Raw genomic sequence first — 22549 nt, forward strand, 5'->3', positions numbered from 1 at the left:
AAACATTTAGCTATTGAGACAAAAAAAAAAGAACTTAAATTCACTTTAAAACAGAAATCGCAGTTTTGTTATTTCTTTATTTTGCCCATATCTTACATTGTCAAATTTCAAGTGTAAAGAAACGAGCAGCAACAATGTAGAGGAATTACGGTTTATCCTGTTTCTTTCACTTCTTTGTGTCACTTGTTATTGCCTATACTAACAACTTAAGCAGGAAGAGGAAGAGCCTCTACAATAAAATTAGCCTTCACTGGTTTGTTTTCAGTAGCAAATTCTTTAGGGGCAATTGAATTCTTTGGTTGAGTAAATCAGACACAGCTGACTTCCTGGAACCTTCACCAACATTGCTGAACCCAAAACGTCACTGTGCTATCTGGAGCTCAGAACTCAATGGAGGGAAGAAATTCCTGTTGTTCCTTCTGAGTTGGCCATGAGTGGCTGCATGGCCATGGCTGTTTCTTAATTCTCTTCTCCTGTAGTGTGCCAGGGTGGCTCTCCCTTTCTGTTCTTTGTTCTTTGTTCACTGGTAGAAGCGAAATGAGCAGCAGACTTATGTAGGGACAGCAGTGTGAGCATGCCCACAACTTCCGGTGGTTATACCACCCTAAGTTATCTTGTCTTCTGTGCCTGGAAAAAGCTAGATGGAGCATAGATGGAGCCTTGCACGAATTTCCTTTCTCTTTACAGAACCGCTGTGCTCTGGTGTCTCTCCTTAGCTCGGTCTGTGTCAGGCTCACTTGCCTGTTTCCTTGTCTTTTTCATTTCAAAAATATGCAATAATTGGAACATTTGTTATTGTTTTCTATCTGGATTTCAGGGTAACTCAATTACTTGCCTGGAGGCTGCTTCAGCGTTAATACCTTCTGATTTCATTTAGGTTGTTATTTCTACACATGCAGCCATTCCCACAGTTCGCTCGCTCTCTCTCCCTCCATCTATTGCCCTCCTTCCATTATGCTAAGAATTCATAATATTATTTTCATTACATTTAAATTTGGATCAAATATCTAAGTCCCCAGGCCCAAGAGTTCCACTGATTCCAGAAAACATGTTTATAGACTTGTTACTGTGCATGTAACAGATATAAAATGTGTTTTCCATCCTTAATATATTTTCCTTTTCCACGTGTTTGAAGGTACTTCAAAAAGTTCATGGAAAAATTTAGTTAACAGCATTTTGGTACAAAACTATTTGCAGTTGCAGCATAGTCTGTTTTTTCTATGAACTTTTTAAAGTACCCTGGCATTTAGATTGTGGTTTAATACTGTTGACTTGAAAGCTGTAAGTTTGTATACAATTATAACATGTGCTAAGTCAAGTCTTCTTGATCTATTAAGTATTTTTTTTGCTATATAAAGGAGAACAGGACATTGAGATTAATAATTTATTACTCATGACTTTTTGCCTTCTTTTTCAGGAAACCCTATTAAAAAGAAACATTTTAAATACTGAGGGACTTGAGTTCCAATTGATTTAAGTAAAGCAAGTTCATGAACAGGTAGAGGAGAAAATTGTATAGCTTTGGGTCCACCTGTTGAGACTGTTGTTTGCCTCAGTATCTTAGCACTGTTCCCCCTCATGAGTGCTTAAGAAATAGTTCCTCAAAGGAACAAATAAAAATACATCAAGTTGTCAATGAATAGGTCAATAGATTAATTATTTTACCCATTTGCAATGGCTGGTGATTTGAAGTGAGTAAAACCTAGCGTAACAATTTTAAAAAATCAAAGTTTTGAGGTATGAATTAGCAAGTGAAATATTGAGAAACATAGATTATGAAATGATTGCTGTGTCTGCTAGAATTTTTTTTAAAGATTTTTTATTTTTATTGCAAAGTCAGATGTATATACAGGAGAGACAGAGAGGAAATTCTTCCATCCGATGATTCATCCCTGAAGAGACTACAACGGCCGGAGCTGAACTAATCTGAAATCAGGCACCACGAGCTCTTCTGGGTCTTCCACATGGATGCATGGTCCCAAGGCTTTGGGCTGTCTTAGACTGCTTTCCCAGGCCACAAGCAGGGAGCTGGATGGGAAGCAGGACCACTGGGATTAGAACCGATGCCCATATGGAATCTCGGTGCATGCAAGGCAAGGACTTTAGTCACTAGGCCACCCCGCTGGGCCCCTTGGATTTTCAATCACAAACACTTGAACTGATCGTGGCCCTCATAGTTTATCTGGTACCTTCCTCGTTCTCTTCATTCTCATTGGTATCTTGTAAAAGGAAAGTGAACTATTGAAGGACGTTAGCTTTTAGGCAGCTCAGCAAGAGACAACAGCTCATAAAATCCATCAATCTATTGACTTGTCTATCGACTACGTAGTCACTTCCAGTGGACTGTGCTCTGAGACAAGATATTTTTGTGAGCCCTATTATAAATATTTTAAACTGAAGCTCAGAGTTTCAGAAAAAAACTTGAATTTTGTTTGACTTTTCTGTTTGTGTTGAGTTTTGGCATGTCTCTCCCTTGAATCATTAACATTCACAATGATCATGAGCAGGCAACAAATAACTTTGGAGTCTGAAAGGACAAATTGGGAAACTCAGTTTTTGGAGGGCATTTTCCTGTGTATTTTCAATACTCAATTCTCCCTGGTTTCAAGAGTCTTTTGCTATATTTCTAGAATTAACACCAGAGTAGAAAGTGGAAAACCCTGTAGATTATCTCCATATATCCAAATAGAGACAGTGCTAAACTTTTCAACGAGACCTCCTCTCCCAAGGTTTAGTTGTCAACTGGCACTGACAAACTGGGAAAGCGTTTCTCCCCATAGGCCAAATGTGAGCCATGGATGGCTACATTCTGAGCAAAGGCACAGAGGAGCTGCTGTCCCAGGAGTAGTACACAGGTGACTGTCTCCAGAAACCATTTCCCCAATCCAGAGACTGTGAGGACAACTTTGGGAGTGTTTAGAGCAATCCAACTGAGTCCTTTTAAGTCTCCTAAATTCAGAGTTTGAAAATATGGAATCTTGTGCTTTGTGTGTCTGAGTTTTTGTGTTTTGTTTGCTTTGTTTTTCAGCAGCATTTTTTTGAGAGACAGAGAGAAGTCCCATGTCCTGATTCACTCCCCCAAAGCCAGCAACAGTAAGGACAAGGACAAGGCCACAGCCTGGGGCCTAAAACTTTCACACGGGTGACAGTAACCCAGACATTTAAGTCATCACCTGCTACTCCCAGCTTCCAGGATGCAAGTTAGCAGTAAGCTAGAGACAGCACCAGAACTGGCTATAATGCCCGTTGCTTGGATGTCAGACACAAGCATCTCATTCTGTCTTAACCACTAGATGAAACATGGGCCCCTATGTCTGGTTGTTTCGTTGTTTTTTTCTTTTTAAGATTATCTTTGCCTTATTTTAAAAGGCAGAGTTTTAGAGACAGAGAAATAAAAATCTTCTATTCTCTGGCCCATTTCCAAAATGACTGCAACAGCCAGAACTGGACCAGGTCAGAATTGAGTCTGGAACTCCATCCGGGTCTCCCACATGGGTCCCGAGGATTTGCAGCATCCTCCAGTGCCTTCCCAGGCATAGTAACAGGGAGCTAACTCAGAAGTAGAGCACCCGGAACACTTAACTGGTGTCCATAAAAAATGTCGATGTTCCAAACGTCAGCTTTAACGACTGTGCCACAGTGTTTGTACCTTTGAAGTTCTATTTTTGTAGTACTGTGTCTTTATTCAGTTGGCAGATGTTTCCAGCTGTAATAGATGAAATGTTTGCAAGCAAAACCTACACAATAGGTTCCTTAGCAGCTCTTAGATAAAGCAAAACACTAAAAAAAATTATTGCATAATGTTTTTAGCTAAGTGAGGAAAGAAAACAATAAGAGTAAATGAACATAACCATTTGTTATTAATGCTGATGCCTGTAGAAATGTGAATTTCATTACAGAAAGGCAAAGCAGGAATTTCTGTACAGGGTCTGACTGCTTGGAGCTGGTGTTGAACCTGAATCCTTTCTACTTTCGCTGCTTAACAAGATTTTTCTTTCTCATTATGTGAGCTGTAGTCACACTTCCTTTGATGCTTAGCAACCATTATAAGTGTAACCTTGGAATTTGTGAGTGGGAGAAAAAAAGGCAGGAAAACTTTTTTCAGAGGATAACCGAGCAGACATTGGAAGAAGTGCTATCATGCACTTAACAAAGATTTGCTTTCTTAAAAATAAGTTTGCAAAGGTGTTCAGGGAATTGCTGACAGCTGTCATCTTCATAGTGGGTGGGATTTCTCAAAACTTTTCCTTCCTAAATGTCCTTGTCTTTCAAACTTTTTTTTTTTTTGTCTTTCGAACTTTTTATACCAAATGTGTATTGCTGTTAGTGCCAAAAGAAGAGGAAAGGAATATTTGATGCTAGAAGATAAAAAATCTTGGAATAATGATATTGCTTGAAAAGAACTTGGGCAAGAAAAGATTAAAGTGAGAAAAAAAAGGGGACTAAGATTTCTGATTCTGTACAGCTTGGCCACAGGGTATCCAGTGCCTGTGAATCCACAGGAAATAGGCAACAAGCGTTTAGAAGGAATTTTCTTGGCTGGGCATGTGTGATGAAATGTCGGTCTAGCTTGGTGGATATTGCATAGATAAAGGCATGGAAAGAGCAAAGGCCTTTCTCTCGTTATTTATGTCCATCACAGATCAACTTTACTTCCTTGCCCATTTTTCGTTTTCCACGGTAGGGATGCTTGTGAAGAAAGGGAAGAGAACTAGCATTTGTTGAGAGCCTGTCTCATGTCAGGCACTCTGTCCTGCCCAACTCTAACCACAGTTGCCTTCATCCATCGGATAACCCTGTAACCAACAACACTTCAAACAAATCAAGCCTCAGGAAAGTGGTTTGCTTATAGCCATGCATGTAGTAAGAGGTAGAAATCGGATTCCATCTCAGGCCTATCTGAATCTTTATCTCAAATTCATGATGTCTCTGCTAACCACTCTGCTTTCCAATAGCTTCAGTCATTCTGTGTTAAGCAACAGTGACTGAACTGTTGTCGTAAGAAATTGCTATTCTGTGAAGCTGGAATGAACCCTCTGATTGGAAGTGAAAAGTATGCAAAAGGTGCATCAAGAAGTTTATGGAAAGTGGAGGTTAGAGAAAATTTTTTGGTGACACAAAGTTGCAACCCATGCACAGGTTTCGCATAATCCATATTTTTGGAAGAATCCTGATATGCATGAAATTTTTCTTAATTCCATTTTTCATGAACTGTTTCAAGTACCCTCATATGCAACCATGAATGTAGAAGAAGAATATGACTTCAATGGTGCTGTGAGGAGAACACTTAGTATCCTAGAACCTTCTAGAACAAGGAGTGCCTTGTGGTCTCAGTTTTCTGACTGGTCTTCATTCAGGCAAGGGTCTTTTACTTTGTAGACTTAAGGCTCATGGACTCTGAAGGCTTTGCTGGCTGCCTCAATTGAAAGATTTGGCTTAACCATGTTGATAAAGTATTTTAGATTCCTTAAGTGTTAGAAAAACAAGTTAGAGAATTTGGAGAGGGGCCAATCTGCCAAGTATTTCGTAGCTACGCAACGATTGGGTTTGAAAATGAAGTTAATTTGGGAGAATGGTTTTGTTCAGAATACAAACTTGTAACAATATTCATGCCTGTCAGAAAAGCAAATGGATTTACCCATACAATAGTATTTTCTTTCTTTTTCTCTTCCAGAGCCCTGAGAAATATGGCCTTTAGCCCTCAAATCCTAGATCCTTTTTTTTTTTAATGTAGCCGTAACAATTATTTGTTATTTAAAAGAGTTTTGTCTGAAGTTCTTTATGTAATGGGTGTTGCAGATTTTTCTGGCCATAATGCTCTTTGTACCTGCTTATTTAACTTAGACCACATGTTTCAGGCCTCTTGCTATGTCGGTAAATTGCGAACCACACTGTCATCTCTAATTAATGCATGGTATTCATTGCATGGTTACATGGTTTTTAACGATCACAGTTGTGTGTAGGTAACATTGTGTACATGGAAGAATGCAGGACCCAGATTAAAGCAAGTTAGGTGAGCAAGGCAGGGTGTGACTCAGAAAGGGCAGCAGGCCTGTGCCCCGTTCTCCATACTAACTTCATCCTGGTCTTGCATCCTCAAGATGCCCATCTAAGATTCTTTATAATCATTTAAAAATCAGTGGCATTTGACTTGCTCATACTGCTTACCCATTTCTCATCCCAGCAGTCCATGGATAGCCTTTTTTAAAATTTTTATTTCTTATTGCATTTAATTTTATAACAACGTTTCATAGGCTCTAATGTTCTCCCTCCCCCCCCCGCTTGCCCTCCCCCCATGGTGAATTACTCCACCTTATTGCAGTATTACAGTTCAAATCTAGTCTTGTTTCTTTCAATGCAAGCATGTGCCTTGCATCCAGTATCTTGTTGCCCAGCTGAATTCAACAGTCTCTTGAGGAGACCGACTCTGGTCTGGAGACATAGCTGGCAGATGGATAGCCTTATATACACGTTGTTTTATAATGATCCATTTATTTTCCCAAGGAAACTTCCTCTACTTGGAAGAGCTAGGCTAACATTTAGTGATTATCAAATGTTTGTCAAAGAGTTATTGCCAAATTTTCTACCTCCCCCACTCTAAACACACACACACACACACACACGCACGCACATACATAATACTAATTCATACTCTCACAGCATCTGGAGGTGCTTTGGTCCGTTCAATGGTAATTACCAAGAAAATAAGAGCAGGAATAATTCGCGATCTGAATGTTGATATTCATGGCATTGAAAGTTTAAAATATTTTACCCTCTACTGGAATAACTGGAGAGCAAAAGCAGCCCATATAAATCATCCTTTTTGCAAAAAATAAAAATTGCAAGTTCTACAGTTGATGTGCCAGGAAATTTGTTCAAACTGCCTCTTTGAGATTTGATGTGATGTGTTTTGTATGGGGTTGGTGTTAAGGTCACCTTAGCTCAGATAGGAAATACAGCTGAATATGGTGTATAATAGAAAACTGCAGGCATGCATGTAGAAGAAAATGTTGGGATAATTCATGGTGTTAGAGCTGTGCACTGTGGCTAATGTAAATACTCTCCGTGGGCTGGAAGTTACCAAGGCAACAATCCTATTAATGAAGAATAAACCTCATTCATTATCAGTGCCTGAATGATCTTTCTTTAAAAAATAAAATGTGCCTCATAGTCCTATATTGACATTCTCAATTTACCTGCTCATCTTTCCTTTTCAGCTTGTAAAAACTGTTTAACCCCATTCAATCACCATGCTTCTTTGCTCTGCCAATGAGCATGGATTTGGGGGCGGGGATATCAATAAACTGTGAGGGCAGAAAAACATTAATTCATCACAATTACCTAATATGAAATTATCATCTTTTTCATACATGCTTTGGCTCAGACAGAGCCTGAAATTGACTGTGACTTGGTTGTTATTTGAACAGGCCAGAGTCTTTAAATTAATTTGTCTTTACAATTTAATGGAGTATTGCCTGCATACTTTTAAAAGAAGTAGACTGCGATATTACTGCTTCCTTACTTTAGTCAGGCTGGAAATTAGACTCTATTGCATTACACACCCTAGGCAGCTGGGGTTGGGTTGACTTGTATAGGTTTTATGAAATCTTTTTGTCTCAAGAGCCAAAGTCTCATGTTAAGGGAGATGAGTTCTAGAGAGAAGGAAACCTCTTTTTTTTTGCTTTTTGGTTTGTTTTTGTTTTAAGATTTATTTGTTTTGATTAGAAAGTCAGGTTTACAGAGAGGAGAGACAGAGAGAAAGATCTTCCATCCTCTGATTCATTCTCCAGTGGCCACAATGGCCAGAGCTGAGCTGATCTGAAGCCAGGAACCAGGAGCTTCTTCCAGGTCTCCCACCCGGGTGCAAGCTCCCAAAGCTTTGAGCTGTCCTCTACTACTTTTCCACACCACAAGCAGGAAGCTGCATCAGAAGTGGAGCAGCAGGACATGAACCAGCATCCACATGGGATCCTTGGACATGCAAAGCGAGGATTTGCCCACTGGGCTATCGCACCAGGCCCAGAAGGAAATCTCTTACCCAGGAAGAATGCAGTCCCTTCTGCTGTCTTTCCTTGTGAGAATGTGTCACAATGGGAAGTCACTTCATCTACTAGTATTGGTGTATTAACTTGCTTTTCATTACTATAACAAAATTCCTGAAGTAGCCTAGCTTTATAAAGAAAAGAACTTCGTGTTGTTGACAGTTTTATAGGCTCAAGGTCACTCATTTGCTATGGGCTCAGCCCTGTAAGGGACACCTTGACTGGGCCACACCATGCGGATGGCTGTGATGGGAGCCTGGTACAAAGAAGGATCACATCTGGCAACAGGAAATCAGATTCCACAGGATGAGCTTCCAGAGCCTCCTTTCTCTAGTGAGGACTTAGCTCCAAACCAGTGTCCCTTTCCAGAGGCAGCACCCACCGTGTCATACAATATCACCTCTTAAAGGGTCCATCAACTCCTCATCAACACGTCCAGGACCAAGCACATGAGCCTCTGGGGAACAAACTACTGGTGAAACATAGCAGCAATGCACTGCTATGTTTCTATTGCTATGCTATTTAGAGTAGACATTGACTGTCTGTACCACACGGCACACGTATTATTCACATGTACTGACCGTTCTCTGTGTTCCTGCTCTGTTTCTCTTGATTTATGTAACTTCAAGTCACATGCTAGGCACTTAGAAAGTACTTTTTCTACACAAGTTTTCTGGAAAAAAAATTTTGAAATAGAAAAATCTGACAATCAATATAGAGACCCATTTCTGTGATAATCATGGCATATTTGTTTCCTGAGGACATTGGTCAAATTCTAATAAATCATTTGTTGCACAGTCCTGTTTTCTCCTGGTTAGGATAGGGCTGTACTGTAACCTGTACTGAGCATTATTATAGAGAGACAAATGACACCTCTGCACCGGCGGATACAGCAGACCAGGTTAAGATGATGGGGCCGGACACAGCCCAAGTGCCATGTGACTTCCTCCTGTCTCAATTTCCGCTTCAACGGCCAGTAGCAATCAACCTGGTCCTCATTTCCTGGCTCTCAGCTTCAGACTTTATAACTGACAAAGCAGAATCTGCCCTCAGAACAAGTACTAGCAGAAGTGGATGGACAAGTTCCTTTGCTGATGGCCATTGTGGCTCTCTGCTTTGTGCCCTTTCAGAGTGGCACGCTGGGACAAGGGAGCGATTTCCCAAATTTATCATGAAAAATGGGCAAAAGTCCATGAGAACCAAAAAAAAAAAAAATAGTAGTAAGAAACATACTGTCTTGCATGCTTTCTCCTTGAGTGTGACAGCATGGAGAGGGCAGTTGGGTAGCTGCTTTAACCCCCATCCTGTCTCCGCAAACACCTCCCAGCAAGCACAAAGAATCAAATCTCACAGAGTGAGGACAAAAGTGCCTTTAGAGACCTTTACTGCTTCCTCAAAGCACAAACACCTGGTCATGAGACACTCAGGCATTCCCACGTCACACTGCCACCGTCCTTCCCATCAGGTAGCTCCCCCGAGCCTCTCCTACCCATGTGACCAGTGTACCTCTTCCATACACACTCCCACACAGACCGGTTAATGGGGAGATGTTCTCCATCGAAAGCAGGTCACTGAAATAGGAATTCTGTAATGTTGCCTGAAACTTGAAAGTCTACAAGTTGTTTCTTTAAAAGAAAAGAAAAAAGCATTTATTTGTTTGAAGTGTAATATGTTTCCATCTGTTGGTTCACGCCTCAAGTGACCACACTATCCAGGGCTTGGCGAGGCCAAAGCCAGGAGCATCATCTGACCTCCATGTGGGGCAGGGATTCATCTTCCACTGTTTTCCCATACCACTGTAGGAAACTGAATAGGACGTGGAATAGTCAGGGCTCAAACTGGCACCCATATGGGGTACCAGTATCACAGGCGGTGGATTAACCTGATGTGACACAAAAGCATCTCAAGTTGGGGTTTTGTTTGTTTGTTTGTTTTATTTTGGGAGACCTAGAACAGGCTCCTGGCTCCTGACTTCTGGCTTTGGATCAGCTCAGCTCTGGTTGTTGCAGCCATTTGGGGAGTGAACCAGTGAATGGAAGATCTTTTTCTTTATACTTCTTCTCTATGTAAATTTGTCTCTTGAAGAAAATAAGTCCTTTTAAAAAGATTCATTTGTTTATTTGTAAGAGTTGCAAAGAGAGGTAGAAATTCAGACAGAGAGCTTCCATATGCTGGTTTCTGCTGCAGATGACCACAACAGCCAGCACTGGACCAGGCTGAAGCAAGGAGCTTCACCCAGGTTTCTCAAACAGGAGGCAGAAACCTGGACACTGGGTCTTCTGTTGCCATCAGCAGGGAGCCAGGTCAGAAAGTAGAGCAGTGTGGACAAGAACCAGAGCCCAGAAGGCATGCCAGTGCTGGAGGCGGTGGCCTTACCGGCTACACCACAATACCAGGCCCTCCAAGGTTTTTCTTGGTTATGAAGGAAGAATGCAAGGGAGTAAATTGTTTAGTTTGTGTGGCTCATGGATTCAGAGATAGTGTATTTTTTTTTCCATCAGCTAGTGATCAATCCACAATTATCAGGTTTTTTATTTTTAAGATTAATTTTTATTGGAAAGTCAGATGTACAGAGAGGAGGGAGAGAGGAAGATCTTCCATCTGATGATTCATTACGCAAATGGCCACTAAAGCTGCAAATGAGCTGATCCAAAGCCAGGAGCCCAGAGCCAGGAACTTTCCTTCAAGTCTCCCATGTAGGTGCAGGGTTCCAAAGCTTTGGGCCATCCTAGACTGCTTTCCCAGTCCATAAGCAGGGAGCTGGATGGGAAACGGGGCTGCCAGGATTAGAACTGGTGCCCATATGGGATCCCAATGTGTCCAAGGGGAGGACTTCAGCCACTAAGCTCCCGCACTGGCCTCCACGATTATTCTGTTTAACTTTTAATAACTTCAAGTTGGTATTATGACAGTGGGTTAAGCCACTGCCTGTAGTGCCAGCATCCCATATGAGCACGAGATGGAATCCTAGCTGCTCCATTTCCAATTCAGCTTCCTTCTAATGTGCCAAGGAAAGCAGTGGGAGATGGCACATGTGCTTGGGCCCATGCCACCCACGTGGATGGTCTAGGTGGGATTCTAGGTTCCTGACTTCACTCAGGCCATTACAGCCAATTGTGAAATGAACCAGTAGGTAAAAGAGCTCCCTGTGTCTCCCTCGCTTTTTAACTCAGCCTTCCAATCAAACAATCAATCTTTTTTTAAAATGAAAAGCATGTAATAGCATACATTCAAGTTTCTGTCCAGGCCATGCTATTTGTTCATCCGTATGCTTGACAGCTCTGACACACCTATCAGGTGTCAGGTAATTGAGATTGGCAGAATAAGGTGGGATTGAGAAGTAAACATGTGGGAAGTTAACAGAGGGATCAGATGAGGACAAAAGTTATTTGGGGCAGGAAATTATATTGGCAACTCCGGAGAACCTGTTTAAGGTCCCATGGAGTAGATCAAGGAACCACCTTCTCCCTCACCATTATTGATTGATTGCTTGTTTGGTATCTCTAGAAACTGAACATCAGGAGTGACCAGACAACTCATTTCCAACTTTCGTTTTTGAGGAGGGTTGTATCCCCATCTGTTAGCCTGAATACTTACCATTAATGTCACTGCTAGACTTAATTCTGCCAACTGCTGTAGACCCAGTGCCAGAATCTTTGTCTAACAGTAAGTAGCTGTGCATCGCCTGCTGTATGCACTACTGGGATTCAAAAGAATAAACAGAACACGATATCCTGCCTCCCTGGGGGCTTCCTATGTCATTGCAGAAGCAGGACCGCACGGAGTTAACCCTCAGTGGCAAGTAGCGTAGGATTAGAGAGCAGGCAATAGCCTTGGGTCAGCAGGCCCGACTCTCAGCCTATTCCAGCTCATCAACCTTGGAAAATTCGCCAACCTCTCCATATCTCAGTTTCTTTTTCCAAGGGCCAAGAGAGCTGTGTGAGGCAGGGCTCGGGGTGTATAAATAGATTTCTTTCCCAGGGCTCTTTCAAGAAGAGTTGGGAGTACTCGAGAGGCCACTCCGAATGAAGCAGAGAACTTGCAGAGGAATTGTGACCATGGTGCCCGGGGATGAGGGGACTATTATGAGTGAGCTTTGGAGGCCAGGAGAAGTTGCGAACTCAATCCAAACCTTTTATAAAAAGTGAGAACTCTCAGCGTGATTGTAAGAAAATAAGCACTAGGTGCTAACTGTGAACGGAAAGGGACGAAGCAGTCTTGCTCGGCCTGCAGTGTCTATTCCCAAATGCCCTGAGCACAAGATTTTTTTCCCCAGGACTTTTGTTTTCTTTCCTATGCCTCCTTCTTTGTGATCTCCCTTTACCGTGCTGCCTGCAGTCAGCGCAGAGGCAAAGCAGTCTTGCTGCCGTCTGATAATATTCTTGGGTAGCAAGAGTTCCCGTGCCTGGCTTGGCTCATGCACACCTCTCTGCTTCCAGTCGGCAAGCAGCAGTAGCCACAAAGTCAGCACTGCCGACCTTTCCAAAGGAATGTGAGCCTGATGTCGTTAGATCGAGCTCTGTCCATCTGCCCTGTTCTCCTCACTTAGGCTTCCTTCCTGTTTTCTGGGCTTCAGGTCTCAACTAGAAATGAATCAAGAGTCAAAAATTCTTGCTTCAGTTTGGCCACCAACTAGTGGTATGACTTTGAGCAAAGAACCTCATTTTTTGTTGTTGTTGTTTTTGCTTCTTCTTTTTTTTTTTTTTCTTTCCAGACTTCGATTCCCACACTTGAAAAAGTGCCAGGGTTGAATGGAATGAGCCCTCTGGGATGCTACTGAGTGTGTGGCTCCCGGGTGCTGTTTTGCTAACTCAGCTGCTAAGGAAAATAAGATCTAAATGAGAGATAAAAGATGGAAGGTATCATTGGATCAGTGGTTTTCGAAGTTTGGCGTCTGGACTGGCAGTGTCAACCTCACCTGAGGAGTTGTTAGGAATGCAGAAGTGAGCTTTAGAGAGATGGTTAGGAGGTTGCTTAGGGCTCCCTTGACCCGTGTTGGAGTGCCTGGCTTAGAGCCCCTGGTCCCTCTCTTCGTTCCAGTTGAGTGCTAATGTGCACCCTGAGTGACAGTGCTCGAACTTGGGCTCTTGTCACCCATGTGGGACAGCCAGGTGGAGTTCCTGGCTCATTGTTTCCATCTCAGTCCTAACTGAGGTGGGTAGTTAGGACATGAATCGGTGGATGGGAAACGCTCTCTCTCACTTGTAAATAAAAATAGATCTTTTGAAAAAGAAATGAAAACTCTTGGGCCTGCTTAGGCCTCTGGGGGAGGGACTGGACAGTCTGTCTCAAGAAACTCTCCATACACAAAATTCAGAATCACTGGCTCAGATCCTTTTGTGCCTCTAACCTTATGCAGTGGGTGCTTGTGGTCAGAGCTACAACATGAGGCATATTTCAACCTTGTTCTAAGCAAAATCAGGAAGTGGGTGAAATTTATCTCTGGCTGTTAGATCGCTCTTTATCTGGTAATTGACTTCTTTAGAGACCCCTAAAGAATACACTGGAGTTGAGGAGAGGGGGCAAGTGGTATCTGGTACGGCTTTTCTTTTCTTTCTTTTTTTTTTTTTTTAACATTCATATATTTTTATTGGAAAGGCAGATGTACAGAAGAAGAGAAAAAGAAAGATCTTCCGTCCATTGATTCACTCCCCAAGTGGCTGCAATGGCTGAAGCTGAGCCAATCCGAAGCCAGGAGCCAGGAAGTCTTCTGGGTCTCTCATGCGGGTGCTACGTCCCAAGGCTTTGGACTGTCCTCAACTGCTTTCCCAGGTCACAGGCAGGGAGCTGGATGGGAAGCAGGGCCGCCGGGATTAGAACCAGTGCCCATATGGGATCTCAGCAAGTTCAAGGCAAGGACTTAAACCACGATGCCATCGCGCTAGGCCCCTGGTGCAGCTTTTAAGACACCATTTAAGATGTCCACAGCCTGTGTCAGTGCCAGGTTTGGGTTCAGGCACCAGCTCCCCTCTTGCTTCCAGTTTCCTGTTAATGTGCATCCTGGGAGTGCACAGGTGTGGTTTAGGTAATTGAACCCCTGCTTTCCATGTGGGAGACTTGGCTTGAGTTAGCAGCTCCTGGCTTCAGCCTGGCTCCTATTGTGGAAATCTGGGGAGTGTACTAACAGACAAGAGATGTGTGTGTGTATAGTCTGCCTTTCAAATAGAACAGTTTCAGAAGAAGAAATATGATATTCAACATCTCTAACTGTGAAATATAGGACAATGTAGGCCAGTTGGGGAAGGTCCAAGGGGGTGGCATTGCCCGTGGCCTTTCAAAACCTTTCTACTGCACTGAATAGACAGATGTCAGCCTCAGCCTCCTGTCCTTGTCAGAGAAGGAGGGGGCCCCTTTCCTTTGCTACCCAGTTCTCAGCAAGAGGGTTGGTACAGGATCCAGCGCAGTGGCCTAGTAGCTAAAACCCTCGCTTTAAAGGCACGCATTGGGATCCTATGTGGGCGCTGGTTCTAATCCCGGTGGTCCCGCTTCCCATCCAGCTCCCTGCCTGTGGCCTGGGAAAGCAGTCGAGGACAGCCCAAAGCCTTGGGACCCTGCACCCACATGGGAAACCTGGAGGAAGTTCCTGACTCCTGGCTTCAGATTGGCTCAGTACCGGCCATTGTGGTCACTTGGGGAGTGAATCATCCGATGAAAGATTGTCCTCTCTGTCTTTCCTCCTCTCTGTATATCTGACTTTGTAATAAAAATAAATAAATCTTTTAAAAATAGAAGTCAGTGTAGTTCCAGAAGGCTCCAGAAGTGCCTTTAGCACAGGTCCCCCCTGCTAATTTTTTTCCCCATCTTCTGAACCTTGCTCATGCTCTTTCCTCTGGTTGCAACTGTTCAGTTTTCCATCCACGCAGGACTTTGCTGCCAGTGTTTTTCCTAGCTGAACAGGGCAGAGCTTTGATGAGTACACTAACATCCACTGAGCTTCCCCAGGGAGCTCGTGCACTCTCCCAAGAGGACCAGAGGCAAATAAGTCACATTTACCTGGAGTCTGCTGAGTGGCTCTCCAAGACTTTAAGCTGGTTCCTCACATTCTTCCACTCGTCACTTTTGGACACAGAACAGTCAATGTCTCAGCCACCTGTGTGTCCTTGAAGCCCCATTGGCAATGTGCTGGCCGATGAAGTTCCAACACGATACCTGGCTGGGCTTCTAGCAGCATGCTCCTCTTCCTCCTTGCACACACTCGTGCACAGGCCGAACGATGCACGTGCCTTGTGCCCCACCCGTTCCCGCCAGCAGAACTCGCACTGGCCCTGCACACATGTGATGGACACACTCAGCAAAAAGCATCGATGAGCTGTCGGTCCTGAAAAGCCCTGCGTTTGGGCTTTTCTTTCACAACGTCTGGAACTGCCTGAGTGAACCAGATTCTCCCTTTCCAGTTATCAGACTCAGCAAGTTCAATAAAGTTGCTCCTAAGCCGCTTGCTGTCTGGTGGAGGGGCCTCATGGAACCTTCCAGAAGGGAGAGCAAGTGGATCAGAACATCTCAAGTTGGAATAAACATCCTTCAATATGTGGATTGATGAGCTGAAAGTGAAGGCAGGTTGGAGTTTACCAATTAGGCCCAGATTTCCATAGAGCTAAAAAGAGAGAGGTGCAGGCCGAGCCTTAGAAAGGCTGTGTCTACAGAAACCACATGAAAAGGGCACAGACTTCTAGGCATTCAGCCTTTGCCACATCAACCTCAACCCTATTGTTGGGTAAAGACCCATTTGGAGGAAGACTAATTAGTGAAATCAGGCCTGCCAGAAAATCGCTCCGTTAGTGACAGGCTAAATGTTGTTACTAAGGAAAGTTTTTTTTAAAAAAAGAGAGAGAGCTACTATAGTGTTCATCCTGGGATAGTTGCAAAATGTTGCTCATGCCACCTCGCCAAGCTGCAGTTTTAACTGCAGAAGTCATAATTCCCATAGCAACCATGACTCCTTGGGCTCTGCAGCGCTTGGCCTGGACCAAGGCAGCTGATGCCTGTGCACAGTGATTGCTCGGGGAACTGTACTTTATTTTTAGCTACATTGTGGAAAGTTGTATTTTGGCGTTTTCTGTAAAACGTGGACATTGTATATGAATATAATGTATAATATACCCCATATATGAGTCCTTCTAAATCTATGTAAATGTGTATTTTGATACATGGTAAGACAGGCTGCTCAGAGCTAGCTTCACATTCTCAAGTTCATAACGAATTTCATGCAATGAAATTCGGAATCCCTCTGTTCTCCAAGGAATATTCATAGTTGGAGCGTTTTGAGCAATACAGTCGCTGAATCGGAAAAGCGGCACCAAGAGAGACATAGACGTGTAGTAGTGACAGAGTTTTGGTGTGTCAGGTAGGAAGCCTCCTGGGATACCTGCATCACTTAGGGGAGTGCCTGGTTCAAACCGCAGTGCCTCCTCTTCCGATCCAGCTTCCTGCTGATGTGCACAACCAGAGGCAACCGATGGAACCTCCAGCGCTCAGGCCCCGCCACCAACATGGCAGATCCACGTTGGGTTCTGTCTCAGGCTGTTTAGATCCCAAACTTCTGCTCGGGAAAGAGAAGACGCTGATTTCCAATAGGGCTGCCAGAAGTCTCAAGGATTGACTACGTTTTATCAGAGTTAAAATATCTAGGCAGAGCTGACAAGTCATGGCAGCCACAGATCGTAGGAACCAGCACGCAAAGGAGAAAAACACTGCTCACCCCTGGGGAAGACGGAACTTAAACAAAAGAAAAAGCAAAATCTTCACAATGGTTTAATAAGGGAGGGGCAACTTGCACCCTCCAAAGTTAAAGAGTTTAAAAGAGTTTAAAGACAAGAAGATGTAACACATGAATGGAAAGAAAAAGAAACAGAAATTCTAACAAGGACCAAAAACAGTAATATGGAAATGAGAGAGACAATTTAGAAACACTGCATACGAGGCCAGTAGAAAAATCTGCTAGCAACTGGGGGGAGGCCGGTAGTGAGGGGCGGAAGTGTTCCTAAAATGGGTAGTGAATACAGATGACAATGAAAACTAAGACAGAGATAAGCTAAAAGATACAAAGGCATTCTGATATTATACAATAGGAGGATAGTAATTGGAGTCTCTGAATAAGCTTATACATGGAACAGAAGTTATATTGGAAGATGTAATAAGACAATTTCCCAGAAAGGAAAAAAGGCTGGGATGTAGTTTAGGGACTAGGATATAGAATGCTCAAAACCAAAACATGGCTCAGTGAAGCTGTCAGCCCCCGAGGACAAACGAATAATTCTTGAGATGTCAAGCCAGGAGGAGTCGATTTCCTGCGAGGAGATGTCACACTCAGTCCAGGCATCTTCACAGCTGTGTCCTCTCCGAAAACAGAGGACAGAGACCCAGGAACGGGTCAGTAGACAACAGGAGGACATGCGCAAACCTGGGACAATCAAGATCTTGTTGAAGAGAATGCTAGACACAGAGAGTTCAGCCAATTAACAATGCACCGGGGGACTGGCACTGTAGCAGAGCAGGATAAGCTATAGCCTGCTGGTTGGATATGCGTACTGGCTGCTTTTCCAGATGCTCTGCTTTGCGTATTATCTCCCTGATAATATGGATGGAAAAACAACGAAAGATGGCCCGAGTGCCTGGACCCCTGCCACTCACGTGGGAGACCCAAATAGAGTTCCAGCTTCTGGCTTCAGCCTGGCCCAACTCTGAGTGTTGTGGCCTTTGGGGAAATAACCAGCAAATGTCGTTCTCTCTCAAATAAATAAAATAAATCTTTGAAAATATATTAAAACAGTGGGGAAATGCAGAAGCTATTTAAACCACAAGGGTGGTTTACATGAAGTATTACTAAACTAATATTGTAGACTGTATATGAATGTTATCAGTTAAAGAAAATGATAACCAAAAGAAATGGAAAATCAAGCATAAGAGACAGCAAAATGTAGGAGTACTTCTGTTCTCATCTTTCCCAGTGGGAAATCAACAAATATTACCTAAAATTATAACTTGGGGGGGTAGGCTGACGCCATGGTGTAATATGCTAATCCTTTGCCTTCAGAGGCAGCGTTGTATACAGGCATCAATTCATGTCCTGGCTGCTCTACGTCCCAGCCAGATCCCTGCTTCTGACCAGTGAGGACAGTCAAGGATGGTCCAAAGCCTGGGGACCCTGCCCCCACATGGGAGACCCAGAAGAAACTCCTGGTTCCTGTCTTCGCATCAGCTCAGCTCCCGCCATTGCGGTCACTGAGGGGAGTGAGTCAATGTAAAATTTCTCTCAGTCTCTCCTTCTCTCAGTAGGTCTGCCTTTAAGAAAATTATTATTTTCATACAATGCAAGTACGTAATTCCAGCCTTTTGACATTTTATGTATTTTTTATCTTAGGTCATTGAAAACATAATAACTACTACTAATACAGAGAATTTTCTTTACCTAACAACAGTTCTTTTTCATCTCTACTATTCAATCTAGTTAAAATGTGTTTTTTATTTTAAAAACTAGCACCTAGGTATAGCCCCATTCTGTAAGTCTTTTTTTTAATCTGCAGGGGTTTTTTTTTTTGTTTGTTTGTTTTTTGTGGGTTTTTTTATTATATATATTTTTTAATTACATTGTATTATGTGACACGGTTCTATAGGCACTGGGATTCCCCCCCATCCCTTTTTTTTTTTTTAAGATTTATTTATTTTAGTTGGAAAGGCAGATTTACAGAGAGAAGGAGAGACAAGAGAAAGGTCTTCCATCTGCTGATTCACTCTACACGTGCCCACAATGGCCAGAGCTGAGCTGATCTGTAGCCAGGAGCCAGGAGCTTCTTCCAGGTCTCCCACATGGGTGCAGGGTCCCCAAGGCCTTGGACCATCCTCTACTGCTTTCCCAGGTTATAAACAGGGAGCTAGATGGGAAGTGGAGCAGCTGTCACACGAACTGGCGCCCATATGGGATCCCGGAGCACTTGCAAGGTGGGGAATTAGCCACTGAGCCATCAGACCAGGCCCCTTGCACATATTTTAAAGCAGTGATTGCAATGACATCATCTAATGTTGATAATCATCATCTTTGGTGTAAGAAATTTTTTTAAGATATTTTTATTTTTATTACAAAGTCAGATTACAGAGAGGAGGAGAGACAGAAAGGAAGATCTTCTGTCCGATGATTCACTCCCCAAGTGGCCACAATGGCCAGTGCTGTGCCGATCCAGAGCCAGAAGTCATGAACTTCCTCCAGGTCTCCCACACAGGTGCAGGATCCCAAAGCATTGGGCCGTCCTCGACTGCCTTCCCAGACCACAGGCAGGGAGCTGGATGGGAAGTGGAGCTGCCAGCGGCCATATGGGATCCTGGAATGTTCAAGGCGAAGACTTTAGCCGCTAGGCCATGGTGCTGGACCTGAGAAATTTTGGGTTTTTTTTTAAACTCTCGTTATTGAAACTTTCTGCATTAAATATTCTGTATCAATATACCTTGTGAAAATTACTGAATTTTCTTAAAAACCAGCAACAACGGTGCAAATAATTGTTAATTCTGGATTATGTGTATATTTCAGCTTATTTGCCTCTTTGGCACATTGCTGTGTGTGTGTTTAGCTTAGAACAAGAAACAGGAATGAGTCGAAGGCAAAGATGGGAGACTATGTGTTTGAGAGCACAGCACGCTCACAGATGATTTTGATGACAGGCTGGAGTCCCACGGAGGACCCAAGCAGCGTTTTTTCAAAAGCCTCTGCCTAATCTATCTCACTGAATCATCGCAGGAACTCTAGCTAGAGATGAGGTGAAGGAAGAGAACAGCAAGCCCCGGAGAGAATCAGCCTTTGAAAATAACCGCACTTCGGGGCCCACCTATTTTTTTTAGCAGCGTTATTAAGTTAGCGTTCACATGCCTAACATTTTAAAAGTTGGCAACTCAGTGGTCTTCCGTGTAGCTACCGTGCTGTGATGTCGTCATCACTAATTCCAGAACATTTTCATCATCATCGAAAGAAAGCACACACCCATCAGCGGTCACCCTCCCCGCCACCACCCTCCCCTTCCTCCCTAGCAACCGCTGATCTTTCTGTCTGTGTAGATATGCTTATTACAGGCATTTCCTACAAATGGGATCATACGAATGCGCCCTTTTGTGGCAGGCTTCCCTCCCTCAGCATAATGTTTTCAAGCTTCATCTGTGCGGCGGCACAGTCAGTCCATCGTGTCTTTTTAGTGCTGAGTCGTGTTTGCTTGTGTGGCTCCATCGCATCCATGGGGGAGCGGCACTCGGCTTGCTTGCACGTGTTGGCTGCTATGAGCCTTTGTGGGCAAGCTTTGTGTGGGTGTATGCTTTGTTTTATCACGGGAATATCCCTAGCGGGAGGAATCACTGAGTCCGGTGGTGACTTTTTTGGGGGGAGAGAACTTGAACACTGAAGCTGTCACCTTCTGCTTTGTTCCCAGGCAGAAATGGTACACAGCGCTTTCCAGGCTCAGCGGGCTTTCCTGGTCCTGGCCTCGCAGTATCAACAACCACAAGAGGTAAGAGCGGATCTTAAGGATCCGGGATGTCTAGGGAGTGGGCCCCGCTCTCTCAGATGGAAAACAAGTGGCCAATAGAACGTTTTAAATGTGAGACATCCCTCAGATGAGACTTGGACCTGGATAAATTCTCCAGTTGGCATCATGATATTGAACATTTCTTCTCTACTCATAGTCTTCATATACAAATCAAAAAAAAAAAATTAGAACAATTGCAAAAAATAAGCACTGTATTAATCAGCCTGTTATTATGGTCAAATTATGCTGTCACACAGGTCATCATCAGTTTAAGCAATCTATTTATCTTCTGTATCCTGTTCTTTTTATTAGTTTTGTAAGTCAGGAAGCATTTAGCACTACGTTTTATTTCCGGTTCTGTGTTGCCCCGTTAGCCAAGACTGTTCACCTCTGAATCACCTAGACATTCTGTGTGTGGTTTGATGAGCTCTGGAGCAAGCAAGTCAGTCTGTCAGCCAGCTCAGTGCCACCCACAATTTTTCTGCTTGTGGCCCCATAAAAAGCTTCTAGCAGATTTTGATCCATGGGCCTGGCGTAGGTCTGAGATTCTGCACTGAATAAGCTTAGCACTGGAGAAAATCTTCAGAACCTCTAAGTACCAGGAGGCTCCAAAACACTTGCAGAAAACAGAATGAAAAGATAATTGTTACTGGTGCAGAAAATATTAAAATCATTGCATACAAAAGAGTTTCCAAAATATTCAACGGAAAATGTGGAGTATGACAAAAGTCTGCCTGGATTTCAGATTGCTTTACACCAAAATGAGCTCTTTTTTTGCATTCTGTCTCCCATCGAGTTTTTTCATCTCCTCATCCTTAACATGTTCCATTTCTCCTTTTTCTGTCTTCCTAAACATGAAACAACTTTTAAAATTAGAGATATTTAGACATGTTAGGGGATTTGATGCTGATGGCAGCCATGTTACCAATACGCATTGAGTGTCCCATTTCTGAATTGTGGTGATCAAAAGTGTTTCAGATTTTGGATTGTTTTCAGATTTGGAAATGTCTGCATATGCATAATGAGATTTCTTGGCTATGTGACCAAAATCAAAACATGAAATTCCATTGTATTTCCTGTATGCCTTAGACGCCTAACTTGAAAGTAATTTCATAGTATTTTTTTAAACATTTGGGGCTTAGAGCAAAATTTCATGCTGGAAGTTTTTTACCTGTAACACTGTGTTGGATGTCAAAGGTTTCTGAATCTGGAGTATTTTGAGTTTCATGTTTTGAATTAGGGATCCTCAATTTATTTTATCATGTTAGTGACTTCTAACCTACTATAACATTTCTGCTAGTCCCCAGAATAAATTTTTGTATAAAAAAGATGATAAGAGCAGGTGTTAAAAACAAAGTGATAGCTGGGGATTCTTCTGATTTCCTGGACCACTCTGAATTTCCTTGTCTCTATTTCCAGCTCCACTCTCACCTGAGCAAACCACCGTCTCTGTGGCATATAAATAACCATGCTTTCTTTCTCAGGGGTTCCTAATCACAACGTTTGACCTTATTGATTACACAATGAATGAAAAGATTCAAAAAGATTCAAAAAGTTGCAAAGTAGATCTATTGCCAGCATACATTATTAGATAAGAAAACAATGAAACTTTGCTCTTTTGATGATAAAATCCACAGCTGAAGTTCAGTAATAAGTATGCAGAAGAGAAAGATGAACAGAACATTCAATGTGATGCAGTAGCTTGACTGTCATTGCTCAGTTTGAGTTCCAAAATCAAGTCATAAAACTACAGCAGCTTAGCTGAGGACCCAGGACTTTAGCCTTCAGGGTGTATGTGGGTTCCGGGTAGATGGGCAGAGCTCCAGGACGGCATGACACAGCACCGGATGACTGGGCTTGGGGGTCTGCATGCTCATGAGCATGAGGCGGGCTGTGGATTGCTCGGAGAAATGAATCTGGAGACGTATGGGAGGGAAGACTGCTGAGGGAGAACGTGATAGGTGAGGAGTGACTTGTGGAGGACTTCCACCAACCAGGCTACTG

The 22549-nt window shown here is 43.1% G+C and overlaps 1 protein-coding gene across 3 annotated transcripts in view; it reads left to right on the top strand.

The window, feature by feature from the left end:
* The window catches only part of CAP2 (cyclase associated actin cytoskeleton regulatory protein 2), a 131107-nt gene that overhangs the window by 11879 nt on the left and 96679 nt on the right, over positions 1-22549 (top strand). For 2 of the 3 annotated variants that reach the window (XM_040967595.1, XM_040967598.1), the window contains exon 3: positions 20450-20527. The exons of the other annotated variant lie outside the window; for it this stretch is intronic. In XM_040967595.1, the coding sequence (XP_040823529.1) occupies positions 20450-20527 (78 nt within the window). The remainder of the gene's footprint in view (positions 1-20449; positions 20528-22549) is intronic. 3 annotated transcript variants of the gene reach the window in all.

This window comes from Ochotona curzoniae, unplaced genomic scaffold (genome assembly GCF_017591425.1).
Source record: "Ochotona curzoniae isolate NIBS_2020 unplaced genomic scaffold, NIBS_Ocur_1.0 scaffold_461, whole genome shotgun sequence".
In the NCBI taxonomy this organism is placed as follows: domain Eukaryota; kingdom Metazoa; phylum Chordata; class Mammalia; order Lagomorpha; family Ochotonidae; genus Ochotona; species Ochotona curzoniae.